The 21,111-nt window shown below is 66.0% G+C and overlaps 2 protein-coding genes across 2 annotated transcripts; both read right to left on the bottom strand.

Annotated features, from left to right (window-relative positions):
- Nucleotides 1–99: 99 nt before the first annotated feature.
- ANKRD39 (ankyrin repeat domain 39) lies at nucleotides 100–4,075 on the bottom strand. Its single transcript, XM_082298138.1, has 4 exons — nucleotides 3,428–4,075; nucleotides 3,163–3,266; nucleotides 2,470–2,673; nucleotides 100–2,292 (listed from the first exon to the last, which is right to left on the bottom strand). The coding sequence occupies exons 1-4, from the start codon at nucleotides 3,558–3,560 to the stop codon at nucleotides 2,155–2,157; spliced, it is 579 nt and encodes a 192-aa protein (XP_082154264.1). The 5' UTR covers nucleotides 3,561–4,075; the 3' UTR covers nucleotides 100–2,154.
- A 1,133-nt stretch (nucleotides 4,076–5,208) lies between these two features.
- SEMA4C (semaphorin 4C) lies at nucleotides 5,209–20,882 on the bottom strand. The gene is made up of 15 exons (XM_082298356.1): nucleotides 20,809–20,882; nucleotides 18,380–18,544; nucleotides 16,111–16,259; nucleotides 15,962–16,024; nucleotides 15,188–15,286; nucleotides 14,282–14,378; nucleotides 14,092–14,208; nucleotides 13,862–14,007; nucleotides 10,328–10,503; nucleotides 9,080–9,224; nucleotides 7,999–8,221; nucleotides 7,802–7,917; nucleotides 7,558–7,715; nucleotides 7,180–7,250; nucleotides 5,209–6,892 (listed from the first exon to the last, which is right to left on the bottom strand). The coding sequence occupies exons 2-15, from the start codon at nucleotides 18,507–18,509 to the stop codon at nucleotides 6,051–6,053; spliced, it is 2,532 nt and encodes an 843-aa protein (XP_082154482.1). The 5' UTR covers nucleotides 18,510–18,544; nucleotides 20,809–20,882; the 3' UTR covers nucleotides 5,209–6,050.
- Nucleotides 20,883–21,111: the final 229 nt, after the last annotated feature.

The following is a 21,111-nucleotide window of genomic DNA, read 5'->3' as shown; positions in this document are numbered from 1 at the left end:
CCCCCAGGATGGACATCCCAACCCTTCCAGGAGACCCCAGGGATGGACATCCCAACCCTTCCAGGAGACCCCAGGGATGGACATCCCAACCCTTCCAGGAGACCCCCAGGATGGACATCCCAACCCTTCCAGGAGACCCCAGGGATGGACATCCCAACCCTTCCAGGAACCCTCTGGGATGGACATCCCAACCCTTCCAGGAGACCCTGGGATGGACATCCCAACCCTTCCAGGAACCCCCAGGGATGGACATCCCAACCCTTCCAGGAACCCCAGGGATGGGAATCGCAGCCCTTTGGGGTCTCCTGCACCATTTTGGGATGGGAATCCCGGCCCTTTGGCGTCTCCTACACCTCTCTGGGACCTCCAGGATGGGAATCCCGGCCCCTCTCCGGTGTTCCGGGGTCCCCCCGGGTCCATCCCAACCCCTTCTCCGCGCCCACCCCCCCTTTTCCCGCTGGCCCGGGGGGCTCCGGGGGACGCGGGGACGGAGAGCTGGGGACCCCCGGAGCCAGCCCGGGACCCCCGGGGGGGTCACAGCGTTCCGGGAGGGGGGGGGGGGTCCGGTGCCTTCCCCCCCTCACCCTCCCCCCCCCCCCCCACCCCGGGGGTGTCTCAGGGTCTCGGGGTCGGTCCCAGGGTGGGGTTTGGGGTCTGGATTTTGGGGTGACACAGCGCTAGCGACCAAAGTTGTACAGGCTGGAGGGGGCCGAGGGTCCCCCCAAATCCCCCGGGACCCCCCCGGTTGAGGGGCAGGGGAGAGGGGAGACTGCCCCCACCCCCCCCCCCCAAAAAAAAAATAAGCACAAGTTCCCTGGGTGAACTCCAGTAAGTTATTGGGAGAAGGTTTAATTATTTTTGTTAATCACATCTCGACGATCAGTTCCTAGGTCCTTCCGCGGGGAGATTTTAGAAGAAATAATAATAATAATTAATAATAATAATTAATAATTAATAATAACAAGAAGCCAGGACAGGGAGAGGTTAAAAAAAAAAACAAAAAAAAAAGCAAAAAAAAAAAAAAAAAATCCCCTTTTTTATTAAATCTTCCTCTATGCAAACCCCCCCCCTCACCCCCACCCCCACCTTTCCTCCTCCCCCGGGAATTCCTATTTATTGTTCAGGTTTGATTTGTATATTTGGGGAGCTCGGGCCCCCGGGGGGGATGGGGGGGGGGCCGGGCCTCCCCCTCCCGGTTGTGCCCCCTCCCCCCGCCGCCGCCCCCTCCCGGTTTTGAAACCGACCGTGGAATTTTATTTCATGGGGTTTTTTGAGGGTTTTTTTGGCCAGATGGGTTAATAAAAATCTATATCTGTACCTGGGTGTGCTCCGCGGCGGGGGGGGGGGGGGGGGCGGGGCGGGGCGGTTACCGGAGGGGCCCCGGTTACCGGGGAGGGCCCGGGGCCGCTTTAAAAGGACGCGGCGCCTTTAAATCTTCCCCGGGGCTTATTTACAGCGCCAGGCTCCGCCCCCCGGAAGGCAGAGCGGGCGGTGATTGGCTGCGCTGCCTGAGGCGCGGTGGCACGCGATTGGTTACGGTGGGCGAAGGAGCGGTACCATATGGGAGGGCGAGAGGTGATTGGCTGCGGCGCAGATGGAGGCGGGACCACGAAGGAAAAGTGAGAGGTGATTGGCCCAGAGGGAGGCAGTGGGCGGGGCGCGGCGGCGGGGTACGAAAGTAGAAGCGGCGTGAGGCGCCGGGACCGGGACAGACACACGGACCGGGACCGGAATCGGGACCGGGACCGCGACCGGGACACACACAGGGACCGCCATCGGGGCCGGGACCGGAATCGGGACCGGGACAGACACAGGGACCGGGATCGGAGCCGGGACCGGACTCGGGACCGGGACAGACATCGGGACCGGGACAGGTACAGACACAGGGGCCGGGATCGGGACCGGAATCGGTACCGAGACCAGGACAGGGACAGGTACAGACACAGGGATCGCGACCGGGAACTCACTACTCCAACAGACGCTGCTTTCCTCCATTTTAGTGCCTTCTTCAGGGAACAGAAACCCCTGGAAGGCGGCGGGGGGTCTGCACCTCCCTGCGCGGGTACCCCCGGCAGCGGGCACAGGTGGCACAGGGACAGTGCCAGCCATGTGTCTGTCCATGGGGGTGGGGGTGGCTGTCCCGTGTCCGTCCCCTCAGGTGTCCAGCAGGTCCCACACGGCCGGGTGAGCCCCGTCCCGCGGGCTCCGGCCCCGGGCATCGCGGAGGGCGGCGAGGGCCGGGCGCTGTCGGAGCAGGAGGGCGCAGAGCTCGCGGTGCCCCTGCTCGGCGGCCTTGGGGGGGACACCTCCGTCACCCCCGGGGTGACACGGACACCCCCGAGCCCCCACACGCACCCCGTGGGAGGAGAACCCCCACCCAATTTGGGCAGGGGGATCCCCCCGTACCCCCCACCCACCTTGTGGATAGGATCCCCCCGTACCCCCCCCACCTTGTCCGGGGGTCCCCACCTTGTGCAGCCCCGTTCTGCCGTCGCCGTCGGTGGCCGCGGGGTCGGCGCCGTGGGCCAGCAGCAGCTCGGTGACGGCCAGGTGGCCGCAGTAGCAGGCGCGGTGCAGCGGGGTGGCCCCGCCGGGGGTGCGGGCATCGCAGGGAGCCCCCCGCTCCAGCAGCAGCCGGCAGACCCCCAGGTGCCCGTTCCGGCTCGCGTAGTGCTGGGGGCACGGAGGGGTGGGTGAGGGGTCCGCCTGTCCACCGGGACAGGGCCGGGACCCCCGTGCCCCTGTACCAGGGCCGTGTACCCCGTGCCCCGTACCAGGGCCGTGTACCCCGTGCCCCCCGTACCAGGGCCGTGTACCCCGCCAGCCCGTGCCTCCCGTGCCCCCCGTACCAGGGCCGTGTACCCCGCCAGCCCGTGCCTCCCGTGCCCCCCGTACCAGGGCCGTGTACCCCGCCAGCCCGTGCCCCCCGTGCCCCCCGTACCAGGGCCGTGTACCCCGCCAGCCCGGGACCCCCGTGCCCCCCGTACCAGGGCCGTGTACCCCGCCAGCCCGTGCCCCCCGTGCCCCCCGTACCAGGGCCGTGTACCCCGCCAGCCCGTGCCCCCCGTACCAGGGCCGTGTACCCCGCCAGCCCGTGCCCCCCGTGCCCCCCGTACCAGGGCCGTGTACCCCGCCAGCCCGGGACCCCCGTGCCCCCCGTACCAGGGCCGTGTACCCCGCCAGGTCGGGCTCCGCGGGGTCCCCGCGCCGCTCCAGCAGCTGCAGCACCCGCGCCTCGTCCCCGTCCCGCGCCGCTGCCCAGATCCCTGCGGGCACCGGGGCTGGGTCAGGCAGGGACGGACCCCCGGGCCCACCCCGGACCCCTCCGGTACCGGTACCCCAACCCAGAGCCCCCGGAGCTCCCCCGGTACCGGTACTCGGGCCCTCCTGTACCCCCAGCCCCGGAGCCCCACGGAACCCCCCGGACCCCGCTCGAAGTCCATCTCGGACAGGCTCTGGTGCACGCTGGGCACGGCCACCCGTCCCGGGCAGCACGGACCGGGCATCGCCACCCGGCCGGGGCAGCACCGAGCGGGCGGCGAGCGGCGACCACCGGCCATGGCCCCGCCGGGAGCGGGGGGAACGGAAATGGCCGAGGGGAGACGGAAATGGCCGAGGGGAGACGGAAAGGGCCGAATAAGAACGGGAAAGGCCGAGGGAGAACGGAAAGAGACCGAGCGAGATCGGGAAGTGTCGAGGGAAGCCGACAAAGGCCGAGCGAAGGCGTGAAGAGCCGAAGAGATGCGGAAAATGCCGAAGTGGGCGGAAAGGGGGCGAGAAAGCGCCGAGTGAAGACGGAAAGAGCCGAAAGAGGATGAACGGGGCCGGAAAATGCCGAAGGAAACCGGGAAGGGCCGAAGGAAGACGGGAAGGGCCGAAAGCGGCCGAAGGGGCCCCTCTCCGGCCGTTAGGGCGCATGCGCACTCTCCAGTCCCGTCCCCCCCCCCACCGCAGAGCCCCGGTGCCGCCGCCAGGGGGCGCCAGCGGCCGCTCGAAGCCCCCTGAGGGGACCCGGGGATCCCCCCCGGTTTTGGGGTCCCCAATCCCCCCTTCCCTCAGCAATGGGGGTCCCAGGGCTCCCCTTCCCCACTATGGGGTCTCAGCGATCCCAGCCCGTCCTCCATGAGGTTCCAGGGATCATCTGCCCCCAGTTTTGGGGTCCCCAGGGATCACGCTCCCCAGCAATGGAGGTCCCAGGGCTCCCCCAGTTATGGGAGTCCAAGGCTCCCATCTCTCCCCACTATGGGGACCCAGGGCTCTCTCCCCGTTATGGGGTCCCCAAGCCTCACCCCCACCCAGAAATGGGGGTCCCAGGGCTCTCTCCTCGTTATGGGGTCCCCAGGCCTCACCCCCACCCAGAAATGGGGGTCCCAGGGCTCTCTCCTCGTTATGGGGTCCCCAAGCCTCACCCCCACCCAGAAATGGGGGTCCCAGGGCTCTCTCCTCGTTATGGGGTCCCCAAGCCTCATCCCCACCCAGAAATGGGGGTCCCAGGGCTCCCCCTCCCCGTTTATGAGGCTCTCGGGGCTCCCCTTCCCCTACTCTGGGGTGCCAGGAATCCCAGCCCCCTCCCCCCATGGGGTCCCAGGGATCACCCCCACACTTTTATGGGGTGCCAAGCCTCAGCCCCCACCCAGGAACGGGGATCCCGGGGCTCCCCTGCCCCCTGTGGGGTCCCAGCAGCAATGGGGCTCCCAGCGCTCCCCCTCCCCGTTACGGGATCCCAGCACTGCCCCGCGCCCCCAGCCCCATTTCCCACGCCCCGGCCGCCCCCTGACCCCATTCCCAGCGCTCCCCCCCCGGATCCCGGTCCCGTTTCCTGCTCCTTTCCCAGCAGAGCCTCCCCGGGGACCCCCCCGCGCTGACCCCGGGCCCGGCCCGGCCCCCCCCGCCTGGGAACGGCTCCGCTTTGCCCTTTTATAGCCCCGCTTTGCCCTTTTATAGCCCCGCCGGAGCTTTTTCCGTGAGCTCAGCACGGGAGGGGGCCCAGAGCCCCCCCCAGAACCAACCGCGGCCCCCGCGGGCGCCGCTTTCAGAGAGAAATCCGGGATTTTCGGGTTTTTCGTTTTGGTTTTTTTTTTTTTGGAACTCCTTTTATTATTAATATAAAAATACTCACGTATTTACATCAAATAAATATATTTCGGTAACAAATAAATTACACTGGGGGGAGGGGGGTTATACAAAAGGGGAGGGGGTCGTGCAGGGGAGGGGGGGGGGGACAGGTGGAGAGGGAGGGGGACAAACAGCCAGGGCAGGGTGGGGACAGAGCCCTGGGAGGGGGGACACGGGTGGGGAGGGGGGCGATAGAAAAGTTGTCAGGAAGAAAAACCCGATCGGTTCGGAAATCAGCCCAAAAAAACGGCCCGCGGCCACCGCCCGGGGGGGGGGGCACGGGGCCCGGGGGGTCCCCAAGGTCCGTCCCTCCAGGGGGACGCGGTACCGAAGGCGGAGGCGGTGACCGGGAGCAGCTCCGGGGCCCAAGACGGGCACCGGGAGCCCGGAGGTGACGCCCGGAGGTGACGCCCGGAGGTGACACGGTGGCACGGCCCCGGGGCAGGGCTGGGTGACAGCGCTGTCCCCAGGGCGGGTACCGGTGCCAGGGTGACACTCGTGTCCCCAGGGCGGGTGCCCAGGTGACAGTCCTGTGCCCAGGGTGGGAGTCCCATCCCCAAGGCAGACAGCGGTGTCAGGGTGACAATCCCGTCCCCAAGGCGGGCACCAATGCCAGGGTGACAATCCCATCCCCGGCGCAGGTACCGGTGCCGGGGGTGACGCTCCTGTCCCCAAGGTGGGCACCGCTGCCAGCGTGTCAGTCCCCAAGGTGGGCACTGCCTCTGGGGTGACCATCCTGTCCCCAGGGCAGGTACCAGCACGGCACTCCTGTCCCCAAGGTGCGTCCCAGTGCCAGCGTTGTCAGTCCCCAAGGTGGGCGCCGGCACTGGTGGGGTGACAACCCTGTCCCCAGGGCAGGCGCTGCGGTGACACCGCTGTCCCCAAGCCGGGTGCCGGGGTGCCCGCGCCGGGGTGCCCGAGCTGAGGTAGCGCTGTCACACCGACGACTCCTCGGGGTTGGAGTCGGGCAGGGGCTGGCGCTGCTGCAGCTTGCGCCGCAGCTCCTCGGCCAGGTCGGCGCAGGCCGGGCGCTCCTCGGCGCCCAGCGCCAGCCGGATGTAGCCGTTGGACGCGGAGCCGCGCAGGGGGCCCAGGTGGATGCGGGTGGGCGAATGCAGCGGCTGCCCGGGGATGGCGGCGGGCGGCGACGCGGCGCCGGGGCCGCCGTTGCGGCAGCAGGCGCTGCCGGCTGTGCTGGCGTGGCCCGGCACGATCTTGAGCGAGCCGTCCGAGTAGTAGTAGCTGGAAGGGTCCCAGAGCTTCTCGTCCGAGTCGGAGGCGGCGCTGGACACGAAGCGCGGGCTGGGCGGCTCCTTGGGCAGCTCGATGGGGTACACCAGGGTGCTCTCGATGGCCTTGGCGCCCTTGCCCAGCTCCTGGCGCAGCCGGCGCCACAGCGACAGCACGGCCAGCAGCAGCAGCAGGCACAGGGCGCCCAGGCACACGGCCAGCACCCACACCACGCCCAGGCTCTCCAGCGGCGCCCGCGTCTCCAGCGGCGCCCCCGGCCCCGCCAGCACGGCCACCCGGTACTCCTGGGCGGCCAGGCGGGCGCCCTGCTCCTCGGCCAGGCAGCGGTACGTGCCGCTGTGCTGCGCGCCCGCGCCCGGCACCACCAGCGCCCGCAGCCGCGCCTCGCCCAGCACCAGCACCTGCTCGGCCGCCAGCGCCCGGCCCTCGAAGGTCCAGAGCGCCCGCGCCAGGTTGGAGCCCAGGCGGCACGTGAGGACCAGGTCCGTGCCCGCCACCACCGTCACGTTCTTGGGCGTGAGGGGCCCTGCGGGGAGCCGGCAGTCAGTGGGGATGGGGGGTGGGCTGGGGTGGGATGGGATCCATGGGGTGGGATGGGGTGGGATGGGATGGATGGAGTGGGATGGGGTGGGGTGGGGTGGGATGGGATGGGATCAATGGGATGGGATGGGGTGGGATGGGGTGGGATGGGATGGGGTGGGATCCATGGGGTGGGATGGGATGGGATGGGATGGGATCAATGGGATGGGATGGGATGGGGTGGGATGGGGTGGGATGGGGACACCCACCCGTGTGGCACCGGGAGGGGCTCACCTTGCTTGGCCACCTGTGGCACGGAGCAGGCGCCGGTGTCGGAGCTCAGCACGTCCTGCACCAGGTGGGAGCTGCGGGAGGAGGGCACAGTGAGGGGGGGTCCTCGTGGTGTCCCCTCCCCAGGGACCTGAGCTGGGAAGAACCCACTGGGATCCCTGACCCAACCCCTGGCCCTGCACTGACACCCCAAAATCATCCCACCCTGGGCATCCCTGGCAGCGCTGTCCAAACGCTCCTGGAGCAGCCTCGGGGCTGTACCCGGCACCCTCTGGGGGAAGAACCTTTCCCAAAATCCAGCCTGACCCTCCCTGGCCCAGCTCCAGCCGTTCCTGATGTCCCCGATGTCCCTGGTGTGCCCGGTGCCCCGGTGCCCCGTACCCGTTGTGGCCGTCGGTGCGGACGCAGGCGCTGCGGTTGCGGCTCCAGGCGCAGTAGGGGTCCCGTGCCAGGACGCAGTCGGTGCAGGACTGGTAGCGCCCGCAGTCGGCCAGGGGCAGCTGTGCCACCTGCAAGCGGGACCCGGCGAACAGCAGCTTCTGCCGGGGGCAGGAGGGGTGGGACGGCGGTGAGGTGACGCCGCCGGGTGACACCGCGGTGGCACCGCCAGCCCCGCCCCGCTCACCTTGGTGCCCGCCAGCGCCAGGCTCTCCACGGGCTGCGCCGGCTCGAAGACCTGCAGCTCCTCCACCAGGTGGATGTGGGTGCCCAGATCCAGCGCCTTGTGCACCCAGCCGTCACCTGCGGCGGGCACGGCGGGCACTCAGGCACGGGGCCGCCCCTCTGTGCCCCGTCCCCCCTGTGCCCCGTGCCCGGCGTTACCTGTGCCGATGAACAGCACCTCGTAGGTGGCCCCGTCCAGCCCTGCCACGCGGTCCACCACGAGCTGGGTGAAGTTGGCGTCCTTCTTGAGCAGCAGCGGGCGCCCGCGCTGCGGCGGCACCGGCTCGTCCATCAGCGGGTGCTTCTTGGCGAAGTTGAGCGTGTTGTCCGGCAGCTCCAGAGAGCTGGCAAAGCCGTTCTGACGGTGCCAGTCCGTGATGCACTGCACGGGGAGAGGGCACCGGGCACGCTCAGGGGCTGGGGTGGGGGTCCCACGTCCCCTCAGCAGGGCACAGACGGCGCATGGGATCATAAACCCTCTTAGGAGGGCATAAAAGGCATGTGGATGGATCCCAAATCCTCTCAGGAGGGCACGAAGGACACGTGGATGGATCCCAGTCCCTTGCAGGGCACCCCCAGCCCCATGGATGGATCCCAGTCCCATGGATGGATCCCAGTCCCACGGATGGATCCCAGCCCCATGGATGGATCCCAGCCCCATGGATGGGTCCCAGTCCCTCTGAGGGCACCCCCAGCCCCATGGATGGGTCCCAGTCCCTTGCAGGGCACCCCCAGCCCCATGGATGGATCCCAGCCCCACGGATGGATCCCAGCCCCACGGATGGATCCCAGTCCCTCAGGGGGCACCCCCAGCCCCATGGATGGATCCCAGCTCCATGGATGGATCCCAGTCCCTCAGGGGGCACCCCCAGCCCCATGGATGGGTCCCAGTCCCTTGCAGGGCACCCCCAGTCCCACGGATGGATCCCAGTCCCTCTGAGGGCACCCCCAGCCCCATGGATGGATCCCAGTCCCACGGATGGATCCCAGCCCCATGGATGGATCCCAGTCCCATGGATGGATCCCAGTCCCTCTGAGGGCACCCCCAGCCCCATGGATGGATCCCAGCCCCATGGATGGATCCCAGTCCCATGGATGGATCCCAGTCCCTCAGGGGGCACCCCCAGCCCCATGGATGGATCCCAGCCCCACGGATGGGTCCCAGTCCCTCAGGGGGCACCCCCAGCCCCACATCCGGAGCCCACCCACCCCGCAGCCCGCTGCCGGTGCCCGCACTCACCGCGCCGGGCCGGGGGCTGGGCACCTCGCCCGAGTAGCGTCCCCACTTCTGCGCCTGCTCGCGGTACTCCTTGTAGGGCCCCTCGAAGGCCTTCTTCACCTCCAGGATGTGGTAGCGGCAGATGGCCGACACGTCCACGTCCCCCCTGCGGGCACACCGGCGGTTGGCAGCCAACAGATCCTGGGACACGGCCACCATGGGCACCAGGGCACCAGGACAAGGCCACCATGGGCACCAGGGCACGGCCACCATGGGCACCAGGACACAGCCACCATGGTGACCATGGGCACCAGGACACGGCCACCATGGGCACCGGGACAAGGCCACCATGGGCACCAGGACACAGCCACCATGGTGACCATGGGCACCAGGACAAGGCCACCATGGGCACCGGGACACAGGCACCATGGTGACCATGGGCACCAAGGCACGTGGGCAAGGCCACCATGGGCACCAGGACAAGGCCACCATGGGCACTACGGGCACCAGAGCAAGGCCACCATGGGCACCAGGACACAGCCACCATGGTGACCATGGGCACCAGGGCACCTGATCAAGGCCACCATGGGCACCAGGGCAAGGCCACCATGGGCACAGGGACACAGCCACCATGGGCACCATGGGCACCAGGGCACCAGGACAAGGCCACTGCAGCCACCGGGACACAGCCACCATGGGCACAGGGACACAGCCACCATGGGCACCAGGACAAGTCCACCACAGGCACGGGCACACAGCCACCATGGGCACCAGGACAAGGCCACCACAGGCATGGGCACACAGCTACCATGGGCACCAGGACAAGGCCACCACAGGCACAGGCACACAGCTACCATGGGCACCAGGACAAGGCCACCACAGGCACAGGCACACAGCCACCATGGGAACCAGGACAAGGCCACCATGGGCACCAGGACAAGGCCACCACAGGCACAGGCACACAGCCACCATGGGCACCAGGACAAGGCCACCATGGGCACCAGGACAAGGCCACCACAGGCACAGGCACACAGCCACCATGGGCACCAGGACAAGGCCACCATGGGCACCAGGACAAGGCCACCACAGGCACAGGCACACAGCCACCATGGGCACCAGGACAAGGCCACCATGGGCACCAGGACAAGGCCACCACAGGCACAGGCACACAGCCACCATGGGCACCAGGACAAGGCCACCGCGGCCACCGGGACACGGCCAGCAGCGTGGGTGCCGTTGCCCCGCGGCGCCGTCCCCGCGGGCACTCACCAGCGGGCGCGGAAGACGCCGAAGAAGGCGGTGTCCTGCCAGCGGGCGCCGGGCAGCGTGAACACGGCCTGCAGGCGGTTGAAGTGCAGCTGCTGCTCCGGCGCCGAGCACAGCAGGCGCGCCTTGAGGAACGACGTCCACTTCTTCTGCAGCGTCCGCGCGCCGCCCACGTCCCCCTGCGCGGGCACACGGGCACCGCCGTGACCACGGGCACCGGGACAAGGCTGCCGGGGTGACCAGGGGCACCGGGACAAGGCCACCATGGTGACCACGGGCACCAGGACAAGGCCACCAAGGGTGACCACGGGCACCAGGACAAGGCCACCATGCTGACCGTGGGCACTGGGACAAGGCCACCATGGTGACCACGGGCACCAGGACAAGGCCACCAAGGGTGACCACAGGCATCAGGACAAGGCCACCGTGCTGAGCATGGGCACCGGGACAAGGCCACCAAGGGTGACCAGGGGCACCAGGACAAGGCCGCCATGGTCATCACGGGCACCGGGACAAGGCTACCAAGGGTGACCATGGGCACTGTGACAAGGCCGCCATGGGCACCGGGACAAGGCCACTATGGGCATTGGGACATGGCCACAATGGTGACCATGGGCACCAGGACAAGGCCACCAGGGTGACCATGGGCACCAGGACAAGGCCATCATGGTGACCAGGGTCACCGGGACAAGGCCACCATGGGCATCAGGACAAGGCCACCATGCTGACCACGGGCACCAGGACAAGGCGATCATGGGCATCAGGACAAGGCCACCAGGGTGACCATGGGCACCAGGACAAGGCCATCATGGGCATCCGGACAAGGCCACCATGCTGACCATGGGCACCGGGACAAGGCCACCATAGACACTGGGACAAGGCCACCAGGGTGACCACGGGCACCAGGACAAGGCCACCAGAGTGACCATGAGCACTGGGACAAGGCCACCATGGTGACCATGAGCACTGGGACAAGGCCACCATGGGCATCAGGACAAGGCCACCAGGGTGACCATGGGCACCGTGACAAGGCCACCACGGGCACACCCTAATGTTTGATGATATGATTAAAATAACAGTAAATATAATAATGGAATTATTAATAAAAGTTTCACGGTGGTCATCATCATTATCATGTATTATACATGAAAAAATTAATGATAATAATGAATATAATAATAAATATAAAAATGGAATTATTAATAAAGATGCATTGGTTTCATGGTGGTCATCATCATTATCATATACATGAAAAAATTAATGATAAAAATGAGTAATAAATATAATAATAGAATTATTAATAAAGATGCATTAGTTTCATGATGGTCATCATCATTTTACATGAAAAAAAATTAATGATAATAAATATAATAATAGGTGTAATGATAAATATAAAAATGGAATTATTAATAAAGATGCATTGGTTTCATGGTGGTCATCATCATTATCATACATTATCCATGAAAAAATTAATGCTAATGATGAATATACTAATGGGGTGATTAATAGGAATGCATCAATTTCCTGATGATGGCAGCAATAATAACAACAACGTAAACATCAATAAAAGTGCATTAATTTCATCATCATTATGATGAGAGTGTAAATATTCATAGAAATGCATTCATTTCGATAATAATAATAATGATATTAATAGAATGCATTCATTTTGTGATGATAATGGCGATAATAACGGAAGTATTAATTAAAATGCATTAATTCCATTATAATTATTATTACTAATAATAATAATAATAATGGGAAAAGTAAAAAAAATGCGTTAATTCCATTGTAATTAAGAATTAAGAATAATAAAAACAATGGGAAAAGTAATAAAAATACATTAATTCTATTATAATTAATAATAATAATAATAATAATAATAATGGGAAAAGTAATAAAAATACATTAACTCCATGATTAATGTTGGTAATAATAATGATGATGACGACAGAAACATCAATAAAAATGCATTAATTTCATTGTTAATATTGATGATAATAATAATGACGATGATGACAGAAATATTAATAAAAATGCATTCACTCCATGATGATTAATATTAATAACAATGGTGATGATGACAATAGAAATGTTAATAAAAATGCATTCATTCCATGGTTAATATTAATAATAATTATCATGACAATAGAAATATTAATAAAAACGCATTCATTCCTTGATTGTTAATATTAATAATGATGATGACGACGATAGAAACGTTAATAAAAATGCATTCATTCCATGACGATTAATATTAATATTAATAGTAGTAATAACAATGATAACGAGAAAAACATTAATAAAAATGCATTCATTCCACGACAATTAATATTAATAATAATAATAATAACGATGATAACGATAGAAACACTAATAAAAATGCATTCATTCCACGATTATTAATATTAATAATATTAATAATAACGATGATAACGATAGAAACCTGGATGAAAACGCATCCATCCCATGCCCATGCCCTGCTGGGCTTGGCACTGGGGGTGCATTGGGGTGGACAAACCCCCCAGCGCTGGCACTGCCCAGAGCCACAACAACTCTGCACCCTGACCAGCGGCTCAGGGAGTGCCCCCAGTGCCCCCAGTGCCCCCAGTGCCCCCAGTGTCCCCAGTGTCGCCAGTACCCCCAGCGTCCCCAGTACCCCCAGTGTCCCCAGTACCCCCAGTGTCGCCAGTACCCCCAGTGTCCCCAGTGCCCCCAGTACCCCCAGTGTCCCCAGTGTCCCCAGTACCCCCAGTGTCCCCAGTGCCCCCAGCACCCCCAGTGTCCCCAGCACCCCCAGTGCCCCCAGTGCCCCCAGCACCCCCAGTGTCCCCAGCACCCCCAGTGCCCCCAGTGCCCCCAGTACCCCCAGTGTCCCCAGTACCCCCAGTGTCCCCAGTGCCCCCAGTGTCGCCAGTACCCCCAGCGTCCCCAGTGTCCCCAGTACCCCCAGTGTCCCCAGTGCCCCCAGCACCCCCAGTGTCCCCAGCACCCCCAGTGCCCCCAGTGCCCCCAGCACCCCCAGCACCCCCAGTGTCCCCAGCGTCCCCAGCACCCCCAGTCCCCCCAGTACCCCCAGTGCCCCAGCACCCCCAGTGTTCCCAGCGCCCCCAGTACCCCCAGCACCCCCAGTGCCCCCAGCACCCCCAGTGTCCCCAGTACCCCCAGTGTCCCCAGCGTCCCCAGTGTCGCCAGTACCCCCAGCGTCCCCAGTACCCCCAGCACCCCCAGCACCCCCAGTGTCCCCAGTACCCCCAGTGCTCCCAGTACCCCCAGCACCCCCAGCACCCTCAGTGTCCCCAGCACCCCCAGCACCCCCAGCGTCCCCAGTGCCCTCAGTGTCCCCAGCACCCCCAGTGCCCCCAGTGCCCTCAGTGTCCCCAGTACCCCCAGTACCCCCAGTACCCCCAGTGTCCCAGCGTCCCCAGCACCCTCAGTGTCCCCAGTACCCCCAGCGTCCCCAGTACCCCCAGCACCCCCAGCACCCCCAGCACCCCCAGTGCCCCCAGCGTCCCCAGTACCCGCAGTGCCCCGTACCTTGCAGACCCGTGCCACGCGTGCCACCACCTGCTCGGCGTAGCAGTCGTACTCGACGGCGCGCTCGCTGAAGAAGAAGTACACCTTGTCGTCGTCGCCGCTGCCCGCGCTCTCCGGCACGAACGCCGACGCCACGAAGTGGGGCTCTGCAAAGCCGCAGCGTCAGGCCCGTGCCCTGCCCCGTGCCCTCCCCGTGGCCCCCGTGCCCTCCCCGTGGCCCCCGTGCCCACCGTTGAGCCACGAGGTGAGGTACTCGGTCTTCATGGAGTAGTGTGGGCCCAGGTTGCGCAGGATGACGGGCTCCGTGCCCAGGAAGTTGTTGAAGGTGGCGGAGTAGAGCTCCCCGTCTGTGAGGGAGGGATTTAGGGGCGTGGCGGGCGCGGGGGGCACCCCCCTGGGGACGCCAGCGGGGTCACCTACCCACGATGAGGCCGGTGTGGCCCTTGGTGGGGTCGTAGGGACACTTCCCTTTGCCGTCCTCAAATGCCACCTGGTCCAAGGTGAAGCCGGACAGCTCCTGGGGGGCACAGGGGTGGGTGGGGGTCCCTAATTCATGTGCCCCCCACCCAGACAGGCCCCAGACACTTGGACACCCTCCCAGGTGACCCTTCTGGGACAGGGACAGTGCTGGATGAGGGACAGGGACACCCCCCAGACGATCCTTCTGGGACAGGGACAGTCATGAACAACCCATCAAGGGGACAGGGATACCCTTAAATGATGGTCCTGGGGACAAGGACAGCCCTGGGTGATCCTTCTGGGAGCAGGGACACCCTTGGGTGAGCTGCCAAGGGGACAGGGACACCACTAAATTATGCTCCTGGGGACAAGGATATCCCTGAACCACCTTCCTGAGGACAGGGACACCCCTGCATGATGCTCCCTTGTAGATAACCCGTTATGGGGACAAGGACACCCGTCCATGATCCTGCTGGACACAGGGACACCGCTGGGTGACCCATTACGGGGACAGGGACACCCCTGGAGCACCCTCCTGGGAACAAACACCCCTGGATGATTGATTATGGGGACAAGGATGTTCCTGGATGATGCTCCTGGGGGCACAAACACCCCTGGACCACCCTGGGGACAGAGACCCCTCTCAGATGACCCCTCTGGACACAGGGACACCCCTGAATGTCCCTCCTGTGGACAGGGACACCCCAACAACACCCCACGGGCACAGGAGACACCCCCAACCCTCTCTCAGGGACACAAAACCACCCCAAATGCCACCCCTGGGGACAGGGACGCCCCACAGGCCTCATCCCCGGGGGGCAGGGGGGAGAATTCGGGATGGCCCAGGTTTTGGGGCCCCCCACTCACGATGTAGGTGCACTTGGGCTGGAAGGCGTAGGTGCCGCAGGCGTAGAGGTGGGAGCTGTTGTAGCTCTGCAGGAAGCGCACGTAGTTGAAGCAGTCGGTCTGGGAGGGGACAGAGGGGACATCAGGGGGGTGACAACACGGCGGGGTCCTGGGCACGGGGACAAGGGACACAGCACGGGGACGGTGGCACAGCAAAGGGGTGGGGGTCCCAGATATAGGGACAGTGGCACAGTGAAGGGGTGGGGGTCCAGATATGGGGACGGTGGCACAGCAAAGGGGTGGGGGTCCCAGATATAGGGACAGTGGCACAGCAAAGGGGTGGGGGTCCCAGATATGGGGACGGTGGCACAGCAAAGGGGTGGGGGTCCCAGATATGGGGACGGTGGCACAGCAAAGGGGTGGGGGGTCCTGAGTGTGGGGACAAGGGACATGGGGACAGTGACACGGCTGAGGGGCGGGGACAAGGGACACAGGCACAGGAGCTGTGGCACGGCTGAGGGTGGGCATCCCAAATGTGGGGACAAGGGACAGGGATGACGGTCCCAGGCATGGGGACAGGGGACAGTGGCACGGTGAAAGGAGCAAAGTGTCAGGCACGGGACAGTGGCACAGCAGAGGGGTGGGGTCTGGCATGGGGACAGGGGACACGGCACGGGGACAGGGCAATGGGGCACGGCACAGGGACACAGGGCATGGCAGATGGGGACACAGGGTGCCAGCACAGGGGGACACACCCAGGGTGCCCCGATCCCCCCCCAGCACCCCTGTGCCGACCTGGTTGTTCTTGCCCTTCTGCACGCACTCCGCTTTCTTCTCCACAGGCGCCTCCCAGGAGATCTGGAGGTGGGAGAGGGGTCAGGGGCTGGAACGTCACCCCCCGCCCCAAATCCCCCCCTCGGTTTTGGGGTGCCCCGGGGCCTCACCGCCGCCTTGAGCTCCACGGTGCCGGTGGCCAGGGCGAACACGGCCTCGCGGGCGCCCACGTAGAGCAGCCCCTCGGCCTCGTCCAGCGTCAGCGTCAGGTAGTGCGAGACCCCGCCCTGAGAGAAGCGCTTGGCTGCGTCCTGCAGCTCTGCGGGGACACGGGGACACCGGGCTGGGACCCCACAGCACCCCAACCCTGCCAGACCCCATCCCACAGATCTGCAGGGACACAGGGACACCAGGCTGGGATCCCACAGCACCCCAACCCTGCCAGACCCCATCCCACAGCTCTGTGGGGACACCAAGCTGGGACCCCACAGCACCCCAGCCCTGCCAGACCCCATCCCACAGATCTGCAGGGACACCAAGCTGGGACCCCACAGCACCCTAACCCTGCCAGACCCCATCCCACAGATCTGTGGGGACACCAGGCTGGGACCCCACAGCACCCCAGCCCTGCCAGACCCCATCCCACAGATCTGCAGGGACACCAAGCTGGGACCCCACAGCACCCCAACCCTGCCAGACCCCATCCCACAGATCTGTGGGGACACCAAGCTGGGACCCCACAGCACCCCAGCCCTGCCAGACCCCATCCCACAGATCTGTGGGGACACCAAGCTGGGACCCCACAGCACCCCCCGCCCCCGGCCACCCCCCGGTGCCCCCAGGCCCCGTGTCACACAAAGGGCCCTTTGTCACTGGCGGTGCCGGGCGAACACAGTGGCCTTTGCAGGGACCCTGCGGCCCCCCCGCGCCCCCCGGCCACCCCCGGGCCCCGCAGAAAGGAACCATTGACGGGACAGCGCCGAGGCCCCCGGGCAGGGACAGGGATGTGGGGCTGGCACGGCACGGGGGCGGCACGGGGACGGCACGGGGACAGTGGCACGGCTGAGGGTGGGGTTCCTGGGCGTGGGGACAAGGGACACTGCACAGGAACGGTGGCACGGCTGAGGGTGGGCATCCCAAATGTGGGGACAAGGGACAGGGATGACGGTCCCAGGCATGAGGACAGGGGACAGTGGCACGGTGAAAGGAGCAAAGTGTCAGGCACGGGACAGTGGCACAGCAGAGGGGTGGGGTCTGGCATGGGGACAGGGGACACGGCATGGGGACAGGGTAATGGGGCACGGCACGGGGACACAGGGCACGGCACGGGGACAGGGATGCTGGAGCTGGCACAGCACAGGGACACAGGGCACGGCACAGGGACACAGGGCACGGCACGGGGACAGGGACGCTGGAGCTGGCACAGCACAGGGACAGGGCAATGGGGCACGGCACGGGGACACAGGGCACGGCACGGGGACAGGGATGCTGGAGCTGGCACGGCACGGGGACACAGGGCATGCCAGAGGGACAGGGACGCTGGAGCTGGCACGGCACAGGGACACAGGGCACAGCAGATGGGGACACAGGGTGATGGCAGAGGGCAGGGGACAGAGGCTGCTGGCTTGGGACAAGGGTGGAACCTCGGGGTGCTGGCAGAGCAGGGGGACGTGGCACAGGGATGGGGACAGGGGACACAGCAAAGGGATGGGGACAAGGGACGTGGCAGGATGGGACAGGATGGTGGCAGGGCGTGGGGACAGGAAACGGCAGAGGAACGGGACAAGGGACATGGCAGACGGATGGGATGGGGTGGCGGCAGGGCGTGGGCACAGGGGACATGGCACAGGGATGGGACAAGGGGCACGGCACAGGGATGGGCACAGGGGACATGGCACAGGGATGGGACAAGGGGCACGGCACAGGGATGGGACAAAGAACATGGCACAGGGATGGGGACAGGGGCATGGCACAGGGATGGGACAAGGGGCATGGCACAGGGATGGGCACAGGGGACATGGCACAGGGATGGGCACAGGGGACACAGCACAGGGATGGGCACAGGGGCATGGCACAGGGATGGGGACAGGGGACACAGCACAGGGATGGGCACAGGGGCATGGCACAGGGATGGGACAAAGAACATGGCACAGGGATGGGCACAGGGGACACGGCACAGGGATGTGACACGGCACAGGGCTGAGGCTGCCGGGCACTGGCACAGGACTGGGGACACAGGGTGGAGTCCCTGCATGTCCCCCTCTGCCCCCAGACCCCAGTTTGGGTTCACCCACCCGCCCCACAGCGCTGACAAGCTCTGGGGGGACAAAAGCCACCCGAAGCAGCGACGGCAGCCAGCACCGCACACAAGGGACACAACCGAGGCGCCCACCAGCCGTGCCTCAGTTTCCCCCCGCCCCGCGCCCCCCTGGCACTCACCCGCGTAGGGGACAGTCCTCCTGGGCACGGCGCTCCACGAGGTCCCCGCGTCGGTGGCAGCGGCGGCGCTGGCAGCGGCGGCGGCGAGGGCCAGCAGCGAGGCGAGGGCCAGCGGCCGGCCGGGGGCCATGGTGGCGCCGGGGCGGGGGGGACAGCGCGGGGTCCCTGGGGGGGGACACGGCCACGCCGGGGCCCGGTCAGCGCCGCGGGGCAGCGGCGTCACGCGGGCGGCGCGGGGACAAGGCGGCATTGAGGGAGCGCCTCGTCACGAGGCCGGGGGCACCCCACGCCCCGGGGGTGGGGGGGGGTCCCCGCTTCCCGACCCTGCCCCCCCCCCCGGCCCCTCCTCCGGCCTGGCCCCGGGAGGACCCCACGGAGCAGGAAACGGAGCCCGGGCGCTTCCCACCCGCTCACGTCCTGCCCGGGAACCCCCGGTGCCCCCGCCGTGCCCCCCCCCCCCCCCACCCCGCCCCGGCCGGGCAGGATGCGGCCGGGAATTGTTCTGCCCTGCCCGGCGGGAAGCAGGAAGTTGGGGGGGTCCGGGGGGGGGCCCCCAGCGCCGGCTCGGGAAGGATTTCCGGGAGGGTGGGGGGCCGGGAACGGGCGTGGGAATGGGGGACACCCCGGCGGGGCTTCCTGGGGCGGGGGATGAGGGTGGCACGGGCACAGCTGGGGTGGCACGGGCACAACTGGGGTGACACCAGCACATCTGGGGTGCCATCGGTACAGCTGGGGTGTCATGGGCACAGCTGGGGTGTCACGGGCACATCTGGGGTGCCATCGGTACAGCTGGGGTGCCACAGGCACAGCTGGGGTATCACGGGCACAGCTGGGGAGTCACGGGCACAGCTGGGGTGCCATCAGCACAGCTGGGGTGCCACCGGCACATCTGGGGTGTCACGGGCACAGCTGGGGTGACACCACCACATCTGGGGTGTCACGGGCACAGCTGGGGTGCCACCGGCATATCTGGGGTGTCACGGGCACAGCTGGGGTGACACCACCACATCTGGGGTGTCACGGGCACAGCTGGGGTGACACCACCACATCTGGGGTATCACGGGCACAGCTGGGGTGTCACGGGCACAGCTGGGGTGCCACCGGCATATCTGGGGTGTCACGGGCACAGCTGGGGTGCCACCGGCACATCTGGGGTGTCACGGGCACAGCTGGGGGTGTCACTGGCACAGCTGGGGTGCCATCAGCACAGCTGGGGTGCCACCGGCACATCTGGGGTGTCACGGGCACAGCTGGGGTGTCACGGGCACAGCTGGGGTGCCATCAGCACAGCTGGGGTGCCACCGGCACATCTGGGGTGTCACTGGCACATCTGGGGTGTCACGGGCACAGCTGGGGTGTCACGGGCACAGCTGGGGTGCCATCAGCACAGCTGGGGTGCCACCGGCACATCTGGGGTGTCACTGGCACAGCTGGGGTGTCATGGGGAAAACTGGGGTGCCCTAGGCATGGCTGGGGTGCCACAACACAGCTGGGGTGCCACAGGGAGAGCCAGGCTCCCACAGGCAAAGATGGGGTGTCACGGGCATGGCCAGGGTGCCACGGGCAAAATCGGGGTGCCACGGGCACAGTCACAGCGCAACAGACAAATGTGGGGTGCCACAGGCCGATCTGGGGTGCCCTGGGCACGGCTGGGGTGCCACAGGAGCGGCCAAGCCGCCGTGGGCACGGCTGGGGTTCAACAGGCACAGCTGGGGCGCAACAGGCACAAGGACGGGGACAAAAGCACAGCACGGGTGCCACAGGCCACGGCCGTGGCCGGCGTGTGCTGGGCACGACCAGGGTGCCACGGGCAAAGCTGGGCTGCCACGGGCACACTTGGGGTGCCCTGGGCATGGCCGGGGCCGAGGTGCCCTCAGGGTACAACAGGCACGACAGAGTTTGCTGCTGGACACCCGGGGGTGCCCTGAGGGGCCTGGGCTGCCGCGGCCCCGGGCGGGTCCCGTCTCGGGCGGGGGGTCCCCACGGGGATGCCAACCTGGGGGTCCCCATGGGGGTGCCAACCTGGGGGTCCCCACAGCGCTGCCCTCCCACCCCGGGGTCCCCACAGCGCTGCCCCCCCATCCCGGGCTCCCCCCGGCCGCGCACCCCCGCGGGTGGGGGCTCCCCGCGCTCCCCCCGTTCCCCTGTTGCCCGTACTGGGGCGGGGGGGGGGGGGTCCCAGTGCACCGACGGATCCGAGCGGAGGGGGGGGGGGTGGTGAGGGGGTGTCCCCGTTACGGGCGGGGGGATTCCGGCCCCCCCATCAACGGCGTGGTGGGGGTGGGGGGGGGAGCCGGTGCCGATCCCCGGTACCGGGAGGAACAAAGCGCCTCCCCCTCCTCCTCCCGCCCCCGCGGCTCCGCCACAACAATACCGGGGCGGGGCGGGGGGGCCGGACCGGCGCGGGGAGGGGGGGGGCCCGCACTCACCTCGGGGCGCGGCGGCGGCGGCGGCGGCGGTGGCGGAGGGGCGGGAGGCGGTCGTGAGGGGCTGGGGGGTCCGGGGGGGGACGCGGCCGGGGCGGCCGGCGGCGGGAGGCGGCGGCGCGGGGCGGGGGGCCCGGCGGGGCCGGGGCGGGGCGGCGGCGGGAGGCGGCGAGGCGGGGCGGGGGCCCGGGGGGCGCGGGGGGGCCCGGCCGGGGCGCGGGAGGCGGGAGCGGCCGTGAGGGGCGGCGGCGGGAGCGCGCCGCGCGGCTCCGCGCGGCCCCGCCCCCGCCCGTGACGTCACGGGCC

The sequence above is a fragment of the Coloeus monedula genome, assembly GCF_965178545.1.
Source record: "Coloeus monedula genome assembly, chromosome: 28".
In the NCBI taxonomy this organism is placed as follows: domain Eukaryota; kingdom Metazoa; phylum Chordata; class Aves; order Passeriformes; family Corvidae; genus Coloeus; species Coloeus monedula.
The sequence above is the reverse complement of the archived record's forward strand: the minus strand, read 5'-3'. Positions and strand labels throughout refer to the sequence as shown.

What these genes read in the sequence shown, in the direction of transcription:
- ANKRD39 (XM_082298138.1), bottom strand. Translation starts at nt 3,560, where the DNA reads ATGGCCGGTGGTCGCCGCTCGCCGCCCGCTCGGTGCTGCCCCGGCCGG. An exon ending in TGGCGGGGTACACGGCCCTG is followed by an intron (nt 2,674 to 3,162) that starts GTACGGGGGGCA and finishes CCGTGCCCCCAG; the next exon opens with CACTACGCGAGCCGGAACGG. An exon ending in GCAGAACGGGGCTGCACAAG is followed by an intron (nt 2,293 to 2,469) that starts GTGGGGACCCCC and finishes GTCCCCCCCAAG; the next exon opens with GCCGCCGAGCAGGGGCACCG.
- SEMA4C (XM_082298356.1), bottom strand. Translation starts at nt 18,509, where the DNA reads ATGGCCCCCGGCCGGCCGCTGGCCCTCGCCTCGCTGCTGGCCCTCGCC. An exon ending in AGCCCAAGTGCACCTACATC is followed by an intron (nt 14,379 to 15,187) that starts GTGAGTGGGGGG and finishes TGTGCCCCCCAG; the next exon opens with GAGCTGTCCGGCTTCACCTT. An exon ending in GGTGCTGTTCATCGGCACAG is followed by an intron (nt 7,918 to 7,998) that starts GTAACGCCGGGC and finishes TGCCCGCCGCAG; the next exon opens with GTGACGGCTGGGTGCACAAG.